General features: G+C 39.0%; 1 protein-coding gene across 1 annotated transcript in view; it reads left to right on the forward strand.

Annotated features, from left to right (window-relative positions):
- The window catches only part of STAB1 (stabilin 1), a 769,578-nt gene that overhangs the window by 500,599 nt on the left and 248,130 nt on the right, over positions 1-20,849 (forward strand). The window contains exon 41 of the mRNA XM_078661896.1: positions 172-217. Coding sequence (XP_078518022.1) covers positions 172-217 — 46 coding nt within the window. The remainder of the gene's footprint in view (positions 1-171; positions 218-20,849) is intronic.

Below are 20,849 nucleotides of genomic sequence, written 5' to 3' on the forward strand. Positions count from 1 at the left end.
TTCTCCTTTTCCTTCTGTTGTTCCTTCTGTTTCTCTTGTTCATTCAGTTTCTCTTGTTCCTGCTGTTTCTCCTGTCCGGTCTGCTAAGTCTGTTCCTGCTGCTCCATCTACTATATTTTACTTTTAACATCCTTCCGACTTCAGATTCAATTGTCCTCTTTTCCTTTTCAGACATAGAGAATGATCTGTGCAATGGGACCTGCAGCCACTATGCCAAGTGAGTGAATATAAGAGAGAGCATGGCTCTCAGTGCATGTTCTATGGGGCCTAGGGCACTGTGCATACACATTGGAGGTGCTATGAAGGCTGGCGCTGGAACCGGCACTGTCTGGTTGGCTGAGGAGGTGCCCCAGGCAGAACCTACCGCTCCTGTCAAGGGTGTGTGATTACACACACTGTACAACCCCTGCTCACCCTTGGGTAGCTTGGCACTGTGCACACACATTGTGTATGGAGGCTGTGTGCTGTTAATGCAGAGTACAAGCATTACCGCGCTCTTTACACAGCACTCAGTGTGCCAGTTACCCAATCCTGCAGCACTCGGGTACGGCCTCCTGGCTGATCAGCTCTTTCTGCTTCAACTGCATTGCAGCTACACTCTCTCACTTGTCAGCATCAGCAGCACCAGTCTTTCGAGGCCTTGTTGGACTGCCGGGTATTATAGGGACACTTGCCCCATAACAGGCGAGTGTGGCTCACACAGCATCCAGCCAGAGAGGCTGGTCGGCCCCTTCTTGTTCTGGTTACTCCTGACTTTGTTCTCTGGAATAATTGGCTTTCTCTGGGTACTTCATGTCCTGGGAACACACTGGGCTTTTCCTCCCGGGCAGTCTCTCCTCCTGCCAGGCCTGGCACACTCTTACTCATTCAGGCATGGAGACACTTCAGGCAGACCCTCAGCTCCTCCAGTATGAAGGGCAGATTTCTGCTAATGTCCCCTCACCTCTGGGAGACTGGATGTCAGGCAGATACCAGCCCTGGTCTCACGGCAGCTCTTCGAGTACTCCATGGTCAAGAAGAACTTGGCACTGGAATAAAGTGGGTGGTTTTGTACACACAGGGGATGTAAATCCATTATCTAAGGATTCAGAACTGGTTTGGGTCGGTTTTATTTCAAATTTAGTTTCCAGGTGGCTTCTCAAGCACCTCCTTAATAAAAAGTGGTGGTTCTCACAGCATGTAGCAATGGGGCTGGCTCCAAGCAGCCATATCCAAAAACAGCCGCGGCACGTGCAGGTAAGAGCACTGGGGCAGAGGGGCCGGTGTAGTATAGTTCCTATATTCTCAATAGACTCTGCGCATTGGAATAATATATTCAGTAGTGTAGACGTAGGACTGAGGTTATCTAGGTCTTTACTGACGATATTAGACTTAAGTTTTTGCCAGCTAGCTCAGAGTTCACTAGAAACTTTCTCGAATAAGCGAGGAGGAGTTTAACCTCCCTGGATAGACAAGAAGGGATTTCCTTTCTGACAACCATAGAACATGACAACTTTGCTCTCCCTGATCAAGAGTATATCTCTAGAGTCGTGTGAAAACAAAAGACAGATATTTTACTCAGTCAATAAGTGCGTACTTAGTTTCACCAGATTTGCAGAGAAAAAGAGAGACGGGCGTTTTCAATAAAAGGTGTTATTTATTGAGCAGTCTCTTTCCTCATACAAGAGAAATGAATTGCTACAATTGCAATACTTATAGTTAAGTAAAGTGCATACAGTAAAAGCAGGATTATGAAATAATACTGTAAAAGCATTGATATGGTTTCTTAGCCATATGATACTTTAAAATGGATAAAATAGATGGGGAACATCCTTTACAACGCGGATGTTACACCGCAGTTCCCTTACGATGCAACTTTTACAACGCAAGTTGTAACAACGAATTGCGCTAGGGGGCGCTCCAGGATAGTAAATACTTTAATTTACTATCCAACTCCTACCCTACTATCCATGGGGACTGGAGTTGGAATAGTAAATTAAACTATTCACTATCCAGCCCCCAAAAACGCAAGTCGTGGTAACGACTCGCATTGTAAAACATGCGTTGTAGAGTACTGCGATGTAAAACATCGCGTTGTAACGACGTACATCCAAAATAGATACATACATATATACATTGACTAATCGTACTCAACTGGTGCTTCTAACTACGCCTACCCCGGTGTACCTGACCTAAGCCTAATACATGGGAGGGAGTAAGTAAGTAGCAGTTTAAGTTAAGTTTGGTTTGCCAAGAATCTGACTCAAGAATTCTCTGTAAGGGTTTAGTCAGTTCAGTACCTGGGTATTAGAAGGCAGGAGGGCTGGTATCTCTCTCTCAGGACTCGGTATCCCAGTCACCCGCAAGGGTAGGCTGGAAACGCCGGAGGCTGGATTTCTCGGCAAGAGAAAAGACAGCGTCTTTCTCAGCGCGTCAATAGGGAGGGGCAGCGTCCTTGGGCTCTCGCATCAGCTGGGCTCTCGGGCAAGTAGTCGCTGCTCCAGATTCACCACCACTGTGTGTTTGCTTAAGGCACCGTTGGTATATTTATACCTGAAAGGTGCCGGGGTTGACGTAATTATGGACATAAGACGTCAATAAAGATGTCACTAAGGACTGGTCGTTCTTACAGTGCTTTACAGGAGTTCTCGGACGAAATCAAAACAATAGCAGGCGGGGATTTCCCAGGTTTGCTGGAGGCTTGGATTTGTTTAAGAACTCGGTGTGCTTTCTAGGGGGCTGGAGGAATAGGCTTGCTTAATGTGACAGCATGCGCTATGACCGAATTATGAAAAGGGTTTCGTTGCCGTTGCAGGGATATTATTGATTTATAACCGGACAAGGGCAAAGAATAGGATATTGATTCAGGTACCTAGATAAAACACACTACACCCACTCCACGAATTCATGTCCATAATTACTAAACTAAGCAATAGTAAACATATCTAACGGTGCATGTGTATACCGATCCACCCCAAAATACATTATTTTGCATCTGAAATGGTATATGCGAAATACACGAAAATGAGTATAGGTACTGTATGCTTTCAAGCAGTATAATCATTCAAAAAGATGCACATATATATCAGCATGAATGATTTGCGAAAATGACACATGAAATGGCTCTTAATACAGAAAAAAAAGTGCAAGACCATTCCATCACATATAAATACAGTTTCCTGTAAATATGCTAGAGGTTGAGTTTAATATATTGTCTCTAGAGTTCCTAATAATAGAAGCTCTGTTCTCTAAGAATAGTTCTACTTTAAGCAGAGGATGAGTGCCAAAAAAAGGTAAATATTTTGGAATCGGGGAAAAATATTTTCATTTTTCAAGGGAAGAAGTCAAAAAGGTTCAAAAATTTTCAGAAGCTCTTGTTTTTCAAAGCTGAAGGCCAAATTCAGAGTTCAGGGAACGCTGAGTGCTCATTTGCTTAAAAGTTTATTCTTTCTGTTCGGGCGAGAACATCATTTCAGACAGACTTTCAAAAAAACAGTTTACCGCTTCAGGTGAAAGTTCGACCAAGTTGGAAAATTTCGCTACCATGCAGTCATGAGCATGTTCGCTTTCAGTGATGTTTCGATCAGCATTGCCTACAGAAGGTCGTACCTGGTTGATGCTGCTCTCATCTTGTACTTCACTACCCTTTAATCGCAGTGGTGAAGTCTCAACGAATGCCGTCATCAGGATAGGTAACCGCTGGGGACAACACGATGCATGAGCCTTCACTGGACCCAACAAAGTATCCGTATCCAATGGTACTTCTGATTGTATTGTAAGACAGGTGTCTAACACGCATTCTTCTCCGCACAGCATACATCTTAACACAGGTACGATACAATTCTGCCAGATGGGTCAGAATGAAAGAAACCAGGTCATATTCAGATCTCTTAGCTGGGCTTATCCAAGGACTTTAGTTATGCGGTCCCGATAGCGTATAGCTAGGATCGTTTCTTCCATTGTTGCTGGAGTCTTGTCTGCGCTTTGGCTTGCCATAACGAAGCAGGAGAGTAAAAAATAAAATGCCTGCTACGAGTCCCAACAGGAGTGGAAGGCCACCAAAGAGTGAATGGACAAAATTAGGAAAAATGCCCAGGACTGCTTTGAAAGGTGTCAACAGTCCCGAAAAAATTGTCTTAAATACACTTGCGATACCATTCGTATCAGAAATGTTTAAGATTTCATTTAGCATTTCTGCGAAGTGTAGGGGGCAATTTGTTGATAAAAGGTTATGAATCTCTGCCGTTGTCCTTGCAACTTGGAGATCATACGTTTCTTTTGATGACGTCAAGTGCACTGGTGTCTGTAGAAGAACAGACTTCATTCTGCTTAAAGTATCAATTCGAATAGAAGAGATTTTCAGACTGGGCCAAATTTTTTCCCTCCCTGTCTGGAGTGTCGTTTGGAAACAATACTCGCTCACAGCAAGTGACCATGGAACTTACGCTAACTAGATAAGCTTTTCCTGGCACTAGGCCACAACGGATCACTGAAATATTATCGACGGTCACATTATCGACTAGCTAAAATATCGTTGAAAAATTATCGACGACAAAAATATCGACTTTGTATACTTATTACACCAACTACAAAAATATCGAGTCAAAAATATCGACTCTTTAGAATATCGAGTACATAAATATCGCCTTAATAAATATCGACTACAAATATATCGTTTTTCATTAAATTACCCCTAACACTACAACAATATCGACTACTAAAATATAGAGTACTAAAATATCGTTTCAAAATAAATATCGAGTTCTTTTTTGTACCCTTTCATGTCTAAAATACCATATTAATCGTCAATAAAAGTCATTGCTCTATACAAAAAACATTTTACATATAATACCTGTTACTTTTATAACATTCCTATTTATCTACATTTGCTATACATTCTATTAAATGCGTTCTATCATTTGAAAAATATTCTTTACATTTAACTAACATTTTCATTATTTTTTTCCACTTGCACATCTATTTTATTTAACAACTAACCTGCTTTAATGCGGAAATCACCACATACCACCATTCTCACATCAACAAACACACCAATTAACAAAAAAAAATTCAAACTAGCCTATACAATGCTTCATTTCATCCTACAACCAATCAAATCAAAGCACACAAAATACACATACTATAAAAGGGATACATGCATTCTACCATTTGTTGCTGCAAACTCTATAGAAAGAAGATGCCAACACTCTGAAGATTTTGTTCCTGAACAAACATCTTTAAAGATCCAGCTGACTAGCTAATTATTCAAGTAAGTTACAGTGTATTATTTAGAAATCTAAATTAGTAGTCTGCTATTTTACTTATATCTCCTAACTATTGCACTTTTTTAATTTTTATCTCCTCTTACATTTCTGATAGAAACTACTCCAAATAAATTCCTAATACATGCTCCTATTTCTTCACCTGGAAAATCAGATAGTAAGTATATATTAATGCTCTGTTATACACCAACTGCTGTTTTTAAACACTATTTCACAAGATTCATTCTTTATTTTAAACATTTTATTCACAGATATTCTGAGATTTTCCTATTTCAACACTACAAATGTATTAAACTACACTAATTAAACATGTAAGTATATATGTTTTTGTTAGTAAACACCCAATATTAAAAATGCTATTTTCTAAACAACATATCTTGCATATTACATCTTCCCTACAGATCCAATAAAAACATCCAACATCAACTATACCAAAAGACAAGACTACCCTTGTAAAAAATATAAGTATACTTGTAATTTGTCTAAAACTTCCGAAAAAAAATGAAAACTATGTTCTTAACACCATGTTATTTATTTTATATTTCCTCTACAGAGATTCTGAATACATCATACATCTATTCTACCTACAGCAAACAAAACTACTTATTTAAAAGTTAGTATACTTTTAAATATTTCCAATTTCCCAACGGTTCCAAATATTATTTATAATATTTAACATTTATTTATTCTATCTTCTCTACAGATCTGAACTTTACTACCTTGATGTACTCCACCAAATACTACAACTCAACTATTTAAACAAGTAAGTATATGTAATGTTTACATCAAATGTACTACTAAGCAAAATAGAAAACTGCTTTTTCCTAGGAAAAACGTTTGTTATGTGTAAACATTAACTTAGCATTTCTATATTTTCATACCAACAGTAAATAAAGAAATACATACAAGAAAATCCTTCAAAATACAGTTCTGCATTTGTGATTACTACTTTTAGTAACTGTAAGTATAAAAACATCATTAATTATGTTTGCACCACAAAGTGAAATATATGTTTTTTGATTCTGTTTCTTTCTACTCTTTCCTAGAACAAGTAAAACAAAATGACAGAAGGTGCAGAATTTGTTATGTCACAGAAAAATAAATTACTGTTATGTTATATGGGTTATGTTTATAATCAGGAAAGACAAAGTGGTAGAAAAGTTTTCTGGAAATGTACCAAATATTACTCAAACAAATGTTATGGAAGGGCTACTACTGAGGAAACTAATGTGTTATTTACCAGGGAACACAATCATCCCCCCAATGTCACAGAAATTGAAATAAGAGATGCTTTAGAAAGTATAAAAACTGCTAGCACACAAAGTGATAAACCAACAACACAAATCCTTAAAGAAGAACTGTTAAAAGTCCCAGCCCATGCTTCAGGTCAACTACCCTCTATTGACTCCCTTAAACGCACAATTGCATACACTAAAAGACTCACTACTACAACCCAACCCAACCCTACTACTTTTGAGGAAATTATTATTTCACCAGAAATGTGCATCACACACAATAAAGACAAATTTATCCTTTTTGACAATGAAAGCAGTACAAACAGAATCATAATGTTTGCAACTGCAAGTAATTTAAGAAAAATCCAACAGTGTCCCCAATGGATGATGGATGGAACATTTAAACCATGCCCAAAACCTTTTTATCAACTATATTCCATCCACGGTTTATACCATAACTATAACATCCCTTTCATTTACTGTTTGCTACCTAACAAACGGCAAAACACTTATACAGAAATATTAAATGTTCTCAAAAATTAAATCAATAATTATTTTCCACAAAAAATAATTATAGATTTCGAATTAGCTATGATTAATAGCATTTTGAAAACATTTCCCCACACAGCAATCCAGGGTTGCTACTATCATTTCAATCAGAGCATATGGAGACATCTCCAGAAATCAACGTTAAGTATTCTATACTCAACAGATAGCACCTTTGCCTATCAAATTTAAAAATTGATAGCACTGGCCTACGTTCCTGTTACCGATGTAGCGGAACACTATAATGTATTAATTGACAGCACATATTACAAGAGGAATGAAGATAAACTAACCCCATTACTGGACTATTTCGAAGATACTTGGGTGGGAAGGTTGCACAGATCTGGACATCGATGCCAACCCAAATTCCAAATCCCTTGGTGGAATGTCTATCTTAGTACTTTAAACCAAGAGGCTAAAACAAACAACAGTGTAGAAGGGTGGCATAATGCTTTCCAAGCTACCACAAGCAGAGCCAAACCCACATTCCATAACCTACTAGAAGCTTTGAAAAAAGAACAAAGCTATCAAGAACTAAGAATGGAACAATCTGTGACCCAAATTGGTCCAAAACTAACTAAACAAACTAAACAAATGTTCCGACTACTGCAAAGTCAAGTCACACTATATCCTACAACTAGAGGATTAGAATACCTGTCAATAATAGCTAAAAGCCTACTATAAAAATGTCTACAAAATATACTAATGTCTTCTTACAATAATGGTAAATATAAAAATCATAAACATTTCTAAACAATTATAAAGAATACATATTTGTTTAAGAAACTTATCAAAATTTGGGACATTATTTCTGAACAAATATGCAATTTTTATAATTACATCATACATACACATTACATAAAGATCGACATTTCCCACCCAATAAAAAAACTACTTTAAATACTTACAATTTTTGTAGGTGAAAAAGACGTAATGAAGCAAAATACAATCCATACAGTCCATTGCAATGTAGGACAAATCCAATATGGGAAACCCTCAAAAACCCGAAAATTATGTAAAAATGAAATAAACGCTCCAGGAAATCCCGAAAACAGTAGTGTGGACACTTTAGTATTTAAAGTGATAAACACACAACTTTTAAAAAACGGTCACGCATATCAATGTATCAATCCAATACGAAACCCTCCAAAAACCCGAAAAATGTTTAAAAATTTAAAATCCGCTCCTGGCAAACACGAAAAATAGGAGATACATGTCAAAATATAACCATAATAAGTCATACATTAGTTTCTCCGGAAAAAAACACGCTTCCTTCCATGTAGTTTTCATGCGAGGAACCGGAACCTGTAAAAAAACATACATAACGAAACCCACCCACAAATAGCCCATAACATTTGTAAATACACTCACAATTAACATTAACCATGTAAGAAGACATTTCCTAACACTTAAAATAACACTAGAACTAAAACATACACGACGCATCTATAACGACGACATTTCACCTAAACGCTACATAAACAATTCATACATACACACAAAAACACTACACAGTTCGAATATACCCTCAAACATTACCACTCAGTTATAAATTGTATGTAAAATTAACCTTACCTCTCTCCACGCGAAGCAACTCCCAACCGCGAGCTTCTCCAGTCCTGAATGAAGCGCAATAACCTTACGCGGTAAAAAAGTAGTCCCCTTAAACCATTTTTGAAAAGCTATCATAGAAAATACAATGTTATAGTAAAAAAATATAATACATACACATTGTTATTTTAACAAATTAATACACTAGACTCATTATAATTTAAACTGTTTAAAAAATATAAATATATTTAATATTAATTAATATATAGTAATTATTATATATTAATAATATTAAAAAATTATGTAACACTTGAAATAATATATGTAAATAATTTCTTATTGTGTACATTTATTGGAATAACTTTGTGTTTGTTTATAACTAAACATTATAATTGTTTATGGTAATAATTAATATTAATAAAATATATAACTTATTTATTGTTATTAATAAAAAAAATATAACCATTTAATATATAAATAATGCCCTGAAATAATGTATTTTTATTTCTCTGAATGTATGTTTTTCAGAAAAGAAGAGATAAATGATTATGTTTATTAATTAATAATAATAATAATAAATATAATTGTTATTATTTTTATTAATTATTACAAAATGTTTTATAATAATTTCTAAGTATTATAAAAGTATATAATTGCATAAATAATCTTTTGCCAATACCAGATATTATTATAAAACATATTCTTCCCCTATAGAGTTATAAAGTTTACAACATAATATATTTATATGTTTCATTTAAAAACAACATTGTCTAAAATATGTACCAAAAAATGTCTTACTTTGTATTTCCATATCTTGAGCAAATATAATAATTGTCATGTTACTTTACTTTATAAAAATGTAAATGTAAAAAATAAATATTTAATAATATTAATATATAATATTAACATTATTAAATATAAATGGAAGAAGCAGAAAAAAAACTGGTTTTTTATTTATTTCAATATAAATACTTGTTACTCAAAGTTAATGATGATAAATATGTTTATTTACAGAAAAAATGTAGTAAAATAATTTTGTGTTATAATTTACAACATGTACATAAAAGATAATGTGTTATTCAGCAAATACTACATTTAATAAAAATGTTATGTTTTTTTATTGTGATTGTATTGTAGTACACATAAAAAAATAAAAAAATGTTAATAAAGTTTTGTGAAAACATCCATTTTGCATTATTTTGTAATATAATAACACGGTAATGTACAATTATATGCAAATGTGCTGAACACTGACCAATTAATATTTACTATTGCTACTCCAGTGAAGCTAATATCAGGGAAGGTGCTGGATAGTGACCAATGATTAATTACTATTCCAACTCCAGTCTAGCTAATATCAGGGAAGGTGCTGGACTCAGAAAAAAATTATATTACTATTCCAACTCCAGTGTAGCTAATATCAGGGAAGGTGCTGGACACAGAACAATTATTAATTACTATTCCTACTCCAGTCAAGCTAATATCAAGGAAGGTGCTTGACACTGACCAATTAATAATTGCTATTCCTACTCCAGTCAAACTATTATCAGGGATTTTTTTTTTAATTTCATTTAATTAATTTAATATAAATTTATGTTATATTTACCCTGTACGCCTGTACCCCAAAAACCCAATACTGACCCTGAACCCTAAAAATATCCCTGTACCCCAAAAACCCCAAACTAACTCTGAACCCTAAAAATACCCCTTTATCCAAAAACCCAAAACTGACCCTGAACCCTAAAAATACCCCTTTACCCAAAACTGACCCTGAACCCTAAAAATACCCCTTTACCCAAAAACTGAAAACTGACCCTGAACCCAAAAAATACCCCTTTACCCAAGAACTGAAAACTGACCCTGAACCCTAAAAATACCCCTTTACCCAAAAACTGAAAACTGACGCTGAACCCCAAAATATACGCCTTTACCCAAGAACTGAAAACTGACCCTGAACCCTAAAAATACCCCTTTACCCAAGAACTTAAAACTGACCCTGAACCCAAAAATATACCCCTTTACCCAAGAACTGAAAACTGACCCTGAACCCTAAAATTAGCCCTTTACCCAAGATTTTCAAACTGACCCTGAACCCTAAAAAATACCCCTTTACCCAAAAACCCAAAACTGACCCTGAACCCAAAAAATACCCCTTTACCCAAAAACTGAAAACTGACCCTGAACCCTAAAAATACCCCTTTACCCAAAAACTGAAAACTGACCCTGAACCCAAAAAATACCCCTTTACCCAAGAACTGAAAACTGACCCTGAACCCTAAAAATACCCCTTTACCCAAAAACTGAAAACTGACGCTGAACCCAAAAATATACGCCTTTACCCAAGAACTGAAAACTGACCCTGAACCCTAAAAATACCCCTTTACCCAAGAACTTAAAACTGACCCTGAACCCAAAAATATGCCCCTTTACCCAAGAACTGAAAACTGACCCTGAACCCTAAAATTAGCCCTTTACCCAAGATTTTCAAACTGACCCTGAACCCTAAAAAATACCCCTTTACCCAAAAACCCAAAACTGACCCTGAACCCAAAAAATACCCCTTTACCCAAAAACTGAAAACTGACCCTGAACCCTAAAAATACCCCTTTACCCAAAAACTGAAAACTGACCCTGAACCAAAAAATATACCCCTTTACCCAAGAACTGAAAACTGACCCTGAACACTAAAAATACCCCTTTACCCAAAAACCCAAATCTGACCCAGAACCCTAAAAATACCCCTTTACCCAAAAACCCAAAACTGACCCTGAACCCTAAAAAAACTCCTTTACCCTAAATTAATTAATATTATTCAATTACCAATTAATTATTAATTAACAATAACAAAGAAGTTAATATATTAGCACATTAGCTGTAATTAATTTAATGTAATAATTAATAATATTTTTTCCCAATTAATTAATTAACAAGAACAAAATATATATAAAAACATTACTCTAATTAATGTAATTAACTAATTAATATTAATTAATTACCAATTAATTACTCAAAAAAATGTACACAATTATATTAATTAATTAACTAATTAATATTAATTATTTATCAATTAATTAATAATAAAAAATATTTACAAACATATATTAATTAATTATTTATTTTAAATTACTCCTCACCCTTATCCCCTATTAACCCAACATCCCGCTCCTAAACATTAACTACAATTTATAACAATAACAAAGAAGTTAATATATTAGCACATTAGCTGTAATTAATTTAATTTAATAATTAATAATATGTCTTCCCAATTAATTAATTAACAAGAACAATATATTATATATAAAAACATTACTCTAATTAATGTAATTAACTAATTAATATTAATTATTTACCAATTAATTACTAATAAAAAATATGTATACAATTATAATAATTAATTAACTAATTAATATTAATTAATTACCAATTAATTACTAAAAAAAATATGTACACAATTATATTAATTAATTAACTAATTAATAATAATTATTTATCAATTAATTAATAATTAAAAATATTTACAAACATATATTAATTAATTATTTATTTTAAATTACTCCCCACCCTTATCCCCTATTAACCCAACATCCCGCTCCTAAACATTAACTACAATTTATAACAATAACAAAGAAGTTAATATATTAGCACATTAGCTGTAATTAATTTAATTTAATAATTAATATGTTTTCCCAATTAATTAATTAACATGAACAATATATTATATATAAAAACATTACTCTAATTAATGTAATTAACTAATTAATAATAATTAATTACCAATTAATTACTAATAAAAAATATGTACACAATTACCAATTAATTACTAATAAAAAATATGTACACAATTATATAAATTAATTAACTAATTAATATTAATTAATTACCAATTAATTACTAATAAAAATTATGTACACAATAATATTATTAATTAACTAATTAATATTAATTATTTATCAATTAATTAATAATTAAATATATTTACAAACATATATTAATTAATTATTTATTTTAAATTACTCCCCACCCTTATCCCCTATTAACCCAACATCCCGCTCCTAAACATTAACTACAATTTATATTACTATTAATACATTTTATTTTATTTTAAACCTTTTTTCTACATATTATCGATATTTTTTACTTTGACTATTTATCGATATTTTGTCTTGTCGATTTTTTTGAGTCGATATTTTTGTACTCGATATTTTTTTATCATTATTTTAATCGATATTTTTCCCAACGATATTTTTGTTATCGATATTTTATTATTGTCGATATTTTTAACTCGATATTTTGTCCATTCGATATTGTGGAGTCGATATTATGTCTAGTTACCGGCCACAACATCTGTGGTCCACAATTAGAACATAGCTCCCGTTAGAAAGCCGTCTAAAGAATGGCTCTATTCGAGTTGCAGGTGTGCCAAGCTGGTGACATGAAAGGTTATTTGAAGTCCCCTCACAGGCCCCATGCAAATTTATGCCCTGACACAGAAGTATACCACTTAGTGATTTTTCACAATTATTACCACTAAGAAATATATTCTGCCCTTTTTCACTATAACATGTGTGTGTGTAAGGTAATTCCCATGTTGACTTGATGTATCCTTTACCCAACCTTTCATACTGGCCTGCCTGTATATACCGTTGGCAGTATCGAAATTGGAAAGTCGTTATCAGAATAGTTATTATCCCATGTATTATCCATTCAATGACAGGTCGTTCTGACATTGTCAATGGTAATCTCTCAAGTTTTTCAATACTCAGAATTGTATATTCTGCTCCCTTTTGTGCCAGGCTGATTTGTATATCAGTAAGGTTAAAGATAGAGAATAATGACGTTGTGTTGATTAAACGCCAAGGCACGTAGCCAGAACGCAGATTTTGTAACGTCCAGCCAAGCTGTACAATAGGACGCTATTGGGACTGACCATGTTGTAACATTAGCATGTCCTGTTCTATTATATCGATTGCAGATGATACAATTATGTCTAGTGAATATATTCTGGAAGACAGAGTCATTAACCCATTGTCCACAACAGAAAGTGATTTTTCCAAATTAATACGGTCAATTTCCCGTATTTTCTCTGCTGTTTTAATTTGAGTTACTTTCCAAGCTTCGTTGTAAGCTGCATATATAGAGGCCGCTATGAAACGTTTTTGACGCTGTTTGCGTGGTCCCATAAGGAAATCACGCAAGTCAGCACCTTCTTTAAGTAAAGTTAAGTGTTGCTTAATTTCTGACAGTGTGGATGTCTGTAGCCATTCAAGGCAGAGTTTTCCTACACTGTATGTTGTTACAATCCCTGGATGTTGTCGCTGGGAGTATCTAGGGTCTGGCCTTGACAATTTGAACCCCTGTATTTTGTTCAGGAATCTATCTTGACAATTATTTGTGTCTGTGGGCCAGATCAACCATTTCTTCCAATTAGGATGTGTTCTGTTTTGGTTAAAAATATGGGCTACGTCTATCTCAACATCTGTAGTGCTATTACTATCAGGTGATGGCTTTGGAATAGACGGTTTGTTTAAGTCTTTAATTTTGGCTAGGCCAAGACAGGTTGTTTGTTGAATTGTGTCATTCAAAAATATACGTGTTCTGGGATCATACAGGCTCTGAATAATGATTCTATACCTCGGACTTGCCAGTCTTTAGTACCCCAGATGGTTTTCGTTTCAATGTTTTTGTTCCAAAAATCAAAACCAAATGTATTCATTTTATCATAAAACGATTCTGAATAGATTAATTTTGTATTTGTTAGCATGGTTTTCATTCCTGTCTTATTTAACAGTTTGAAATAAAATGTTTCTGCGTCACTTGTGTTAAACCCTGAGAAGTATGGAAATTTCTCGGTTTTACAAAGTCACTTAATGAAACCTTAAATTGATGAGGATACTTCAAGAGTTCGACCGGGCCATATATATCGTAATCAGTTTTGTCCCATGCTACCCCACCGGGTAATGGATTGGCTGTGAAGTTCACTGAAGAAAGTTCTCTTTTTTCGATGTGTGAAGACTTGTGTGGCTTTAGGACCAAGTTGATTTTCTGTCTTGCTGTGTCCATTGTAACATATTTTCCCTCAATGAAATGTCCCAAGCATAGTTGATGAGCCAAAGCAGGAGGAAAAGTACTCCCAGTATCACCCAAAATTCAATCCATGGGGAGATCAGATAGGTCTCCTTTAGTTTATGAAAGAGTTCTTTAGCCTTGTCTTTAAAAGTTGTTGTTGATGTTGGCTGTTCCTCAGGTTCGCTCGGATCCTCAGAAAAGTCATCGAAATTGATGAAGTAGCCTGATGCAGTTCTGTCAATTGTTGGAATTGCTTCTGGATTTTTCTTTGCTTTTGGAATTTTCTTTGTTTCATCAGCATAGTCTGTGGCTACATCGTTGTAGACAGGTGTTTCTTGACGAGTAGTTGTGATTTGGGTTTCAAGAGGCATAAGTTCCATGGCTTTGTTGCATAGTCCTTGTTGATTTACTGTAGGGTTATCAAATGTGATTAGTCTCTCAGTTTGAACCTCTTGATTTGTAGCAAACTTTGGTGTTCTGCTACTTCTTGGGAGTCCACTTGGCCTACTACTTACTATTGGCCACATGATATGATTGTGGTTTAACCAGGTCGATGGATACAACTCGGTTCTCCTTTTTACCAGCAAGGGGCGGTAGTACAACTGATCTTGTTCCGTTGACAGCTAAGACAGGTACTGCTTTTCTGTAAGAAGGCCCAAATTCCTTCTTCACCGCGATTTTCTCTCTGACCAGATCCCCAATCTTTGGAATCCCGACAGGCCTTGCTGGGACAGGTGGTTTCTCTTCAGTGGCTGTTGGCTGTTGTTTCAACTTTATGTTGCTCAGGTCTTTTCTTGTTTCATTTAAGTCCTGTAAAATAGCCAAACGATCTTTGATATCAAAGCATTTTCTTTCTACCACTGAAGTTTGACTATCGAGGTCCTGGATTTGCATTCTAGTCCTGAACAATAGTTCGTACGGACTGAAACCTTTTAGAGAATTTCTTGGCAGATTATTAAGACTACGTTGGACACTTATTAAATGTTTGACCCACCCAACACCCGAACCTAATACCTTTGCCGTTATAGATTGCTTTATATCTCGGTTTTTTCTTTCCACAAGCCCGTTTCCCTCAGGATGGAAGGGACAAGAATACCGCAATGCAATGCCCATGCTGGCCATGGCCTCCTTATAAGCTCGAGAGCTAAAAGCAGGACCCTGATCAGAGTGTAGCATGCCAATTGCGTATGTGCCGATAAAGACTCGCAAATCTTTTATAACAGTTCTGGCGTCAGCCGAGCGCTGGGGCCACATCCAAATGAATCTCGTGCAGGAGTCCACTACGACCATGATATATTTATAGTTGCCATCCCTTTGTAAGGGACCACAGTGGTCCAGGTAAACACAAGCTAATGGTTTATCTGAGATCAGAAGGGGCGTCTGTGCTGATCTTTTTACTGTTGAAACTTTCATTTTTTGGCATATTTCACAATCTAGAACATAGTTCCTAGTTTGTCTTCTCATTTGTGGCCACCAGTATCTCTGTTTTAATAATGATACTGTGGCCGAGACACCAGCGTGTGCAGAGGCGAGCCCTTCGTGTGCCGCTATAATTAGTCCTAACTTATGTTCCATGTTTGGAATTGCCCTATCCCCCACTCCAGGGATTCGAGCAAATGGAACGTTATTCCCATAAGTTATGCATGAGTACTTCACTGGAAAGCCTTTCGGGAGTGTTTTTATCGCATTATTTACTGTAGCACTGACAGCTTGTAATATGTCGCTGTCTATTTTTGTTTTTGACCGGGTGATGGCAACTACGGAAGCCGTTTGCACAGCTCCCTTCGCGGCCTCATCAGCCAATGAATTCCCTGCAACATGAACGCCATCACGTTGATGACTCAGTGTATGTATCACGTGAGTCTTTTGTAGTTCCTTTTGTAAAAGAACTACTTGTTCCCAAAGAGTTTTATGCTTGATTGTGCCACCCTTTGCATCTTTGAAACCATTTAGAACCCAATTCTGCAGGTATTCATTATAAGACTGAACGCAATAATACGAATCGCACACTATGAGTGTGGGGAATTCGCGATCAGTATTTTCAAGCGCCATCTTAAAAGCCAGTAGTTCAGCTCGCTGAGCTGTACAATTTCCTAGAGATTGTGTTTTAGTGACCAGTGGTCTAAATTTTCCTTCGTGCCAACGACCTTTAACAATCGCGCACGCAGCACTGTAAGCTTGTTTACCCCCAACTGCGGGCTGTGCTGATCCGTCTGTATATATTATACAGCCGTAGTGTTCAAGGGGCAGGATTTCGGTCGGCAGAGGACATTCAAATTCATATTGGAGAAATTCTTGCGTTTTTAAATTAGGATCAAATTCGTAGACCACGTCTGTTGCAGCAAGAGAATTAACCCATTGGATCCATCTAGGATGTAGCGCTTTAGCATTTGGAATGCTTGCCTTTGTTACCGCTTCCAGGGCTGGTACTGGTGTAACGATGATTATTCGTTTACCTTGTGCTAGGGCTCTTTCTTTTGCTACCGCAGTCTGAACCGCAGTTAGAATTTTTTCCGTTGAGCTAAATTTCATTTCAGCTTTTGTGTATAAATGTGATTTGTATGCTATTGGTACAGTTTCTCCCTCATTAGAGGTCAGGTATGTGAATCCGCATCTTCCTGGGATGACTCGGATTACAAGGTTGCGAGTGTTATCGCGTGTTTGCAATTTTGTTTTAGCTAACATGTCTGTTTGCAATGATCTCAAAATTTCTGTGTGTTTTTGAGTCCAATTGATTGTTTTAAAATCTGGTTTTAGTAGTTCATAGAGAGGTTTTACCATTTCTGCATAATTTAGAATGTAAGTTCTTCCGAAATTCAGGAAACCTAGAATTGATTGTAAGTTTTTCAGCGTTCGTGGTGCTTGGATTACAGCACATTTCTCTAAGAAATTGTCTGCCAGGATTTTGCCTTCACTTGATAATTCATATCCTAAAAACAGGACAGTTAGATGGGCAATTCGTGACTTCTTAAAGTTGAATTTGTAACCCTCTGCTGCGAACCCAAGTATTACACCGGGTGAGAGGGGATTTCGATGAATGATGTTGAGGGGAAATGAAATAAATAATTAATTTTCTCTCTCCATTGTCCATCGAAATCCCCACCCAGCCCCACTGCCCACTGCTCTTACCTGCACGGGCTGTGGTTGTCCACAACATGGGGACAATGAAGTCATGATGAGCATTCCCAAAGCAGTAATCCAGGGCAGTCAAAAGAGCAGTCCTGCCTACAAATGTCTGCACATCCTACAAAACAACCAGCAGTCCCACCCTTCATCCCTACCATCTACCAAATGGCAATGCTTAGGAAAAAGCAACCGGACTTCCTTTGCTAAAAAAGTGCATTTCTAAAGGCTGTCTTGCCTGGACCCTCCCTCACCTCTCCCACCCTCCATCCATAGGAATGTAGGCAGTACCCATCCACGCCTGTGGCATTCCGGCAGTACCCATCCAAGCCTGTGGCATTCCGGCAGTACCCATCCAAGCCTGTGGTATGCCGGTAGTACCAATCCATGCCTGTGGTGTGCTGGGAGTACCCGTAGATGCCTGTGACATGCCAGCAGTTCCCGTCCATGCCTGTGGTGTGCCAGCGGCACCCGTCCATGCCTGTGGTGTGCCGGCGGCACCCATTCACGCCTGTGGCGTGCCGGCAGTTCCCTTCCATGCCTGTGGTCTGCCGGCTGTACCCACCCATGCCTGTGGCATGCCGGCGGTTCCGGTCCACACCTGTGGTGTGCCAGCGGTACCTATACATGCCTGTGGTGTGCCGGTGGCACCCATCCACGCCTGTGGCATGCCGGCAGTTCCCGTCCAAGCCTGTGGCATGCTGGGGTTTCCCGTCCACACCTGTGGAGTGCAGGCAGTACTCGTCCATGCCTGGGCAGGCTGAGCCCACCTTCCATCTTGTGCCAAAACAGGGACATGTAGTGGCCGCAGTACTCAGAATCTCACAACACAGAGTCTCTGCCACATGTGCAACACACATGGAGCATATACATCCCCTCAACATGCACATGAGCTGTCAGAGCAAAGTTCTGTCTATGACATAACTGCTGAACTTTACATGAAAGTAGCAAGTGGGCCTGCCTCTCCCTGGCACAGAGAAACATTTCTGGTCACACCATTGATTCAGAAACCACAGTGCACCACCGCCTACGCTTTATATGATGTACGCAGGGCAATGCCCACTATGAGGGCACGCTTTGTTCTCAGGGTTACATAACAGGTTCTGGACCTCGAATCACCATGGACACGCTTGGACCTCGCATCACCATGGACACGCCTGGACCTCGCATCATCATGGACACGCCTGAACCTCGCATCACCATGGACACTCCTGGACCTCGCATCACCATGGACACGCCTGGACCTCGCATCACCATGGACACGCCTGAACCTTGCATCACCATGGACACTCCTGGACCTCACATCACCATGGACACGCCTGGACCTCGCATCACCATGGACACGCCTGGACCTCGCATCACCAGGGACACACCTGGACCTCACATCACCAGGGACACGCCTGAACCTCGCATCAACATGGACACTCCTGGACCCCGCATCACCATGGACACGCCTGGACTTCGCATCACCATGGACACGCCTGAACCTCGCATCACCATGGACACTCCTGGACCTCGCATCACCATGGACACACCTGGACCTCGCATCACCATGGGCACGCCTGGACCTCGCATCACCAGGGACACACCTGGACCTCGCATCACCAGGGACACACCTGGACCTCGCATCTCCACGGACACGCCTGGACCTCGCATCACCAGGGACACACCTGGACCTCGCATCACCATGGACACTCCTGGACCTCGCATCAACATGGACACGCCTGGTCCTCGCATCACCACGGACACGCCTGGACCTCGTATCACCATGGACAAGCCTGGACCTCGCATCACCATGAACACTCCTGGACCTCACATGACCATGGACATGCCTGGACTGCGCTTCACCATGACAGGCTTGGACCTCGTATCACCACGGACACTCCTGGACCTCGCATCACCAGGGACACGCCTGGACCTCGCATCACCATGGACACGCCTGGACCTCGCATCAACATGGACACGCCTGGACCTCGCATCACCATGGACACGCCTGGACCTTGCATCACCATGAACACTCCTGGACCTCACGTGACCATGGACACGCCTGGACCTCGCATCACCATGAACACTCCTGGACCTCACATGACCATGGACACGCCTGGACCTCGCATCACCATGGACACGCCTGGACCTCGCATCACTCTGGACCTCGCATCACCATGAACACTCCTGGACCTCACATGACCATGGACACGCCTGGACCTCGCATCATCACGGACACTCCTGGACCTCGTATCACCATGGGCACGCCTGGACCTCGCATCACCACAGACACGCCTGGACCTCGTATCACCATGGGCACGCCTGGACCTCGCATCACCATGGACACGCCTGGACCTCGCATCACCACGGACACGCCTGGACCTCGTATGACCATGGACTTTCCGGACCTCGCATCTCCACGGACACGCCTGGACCTCGCATCACCATGGACACGCCTGGACCTCGCATCACCATGGACATGCTTGGACCTTGCATCACCATGGACACGCCTGAACATGACCTCACCATGGACACGCCTGGACCTCGCATCACCATAGACACGCCTGGACCTCGCATCAGCATGGACACGTCTGGACCTCACATCACCATGGACACGCCTGGACCTCGCATCACCATGGACACGCCTGGACCTCGCATCACCATAGACACGCCTGGACCTTGCATCAGCATGGACACGCCTGGACCTCGCATCACCATAGACACGCCTGGACCTCGCATCACCATGGACACGGCTGGACCTCGCATCACCATGGACACGCCTGGACCTCGCATCACCATAGACACGCCTGGACCTCGCATCACCATGGACACGCCTGGACCTCGCATCACCATGGACATGCCTGGACCTCGCATCACCATAGACAGGCCTGGACCTCACATCACCATGGGCACGGCTGGACCTCGCATCACCATGGGCACGGCTGGACCTTGCATCACCAGGGACATGCCTGGACCTCGATCACCATGGACACGCCTGGACCTCGATCACCATGGACACGCCTGGACCTCACATCACCATGGGCACGGCTGGACCTTGCATCACCATGGACACGCCTGGACC

Source organism: Lissotriton helveticus, chromosome 9 (genome assembly GCF_964261635.1).
Source record: "Lissotriton helveticus chromosome 9, aLisHel1.1, whole genome shotgun sequence".
Lineage (NCBI taxonomy): Eukaryota > Metazoa > Chordata > Amphibia > Caudata > Salamandridae > Lissotriton > Lissotriton helveticus.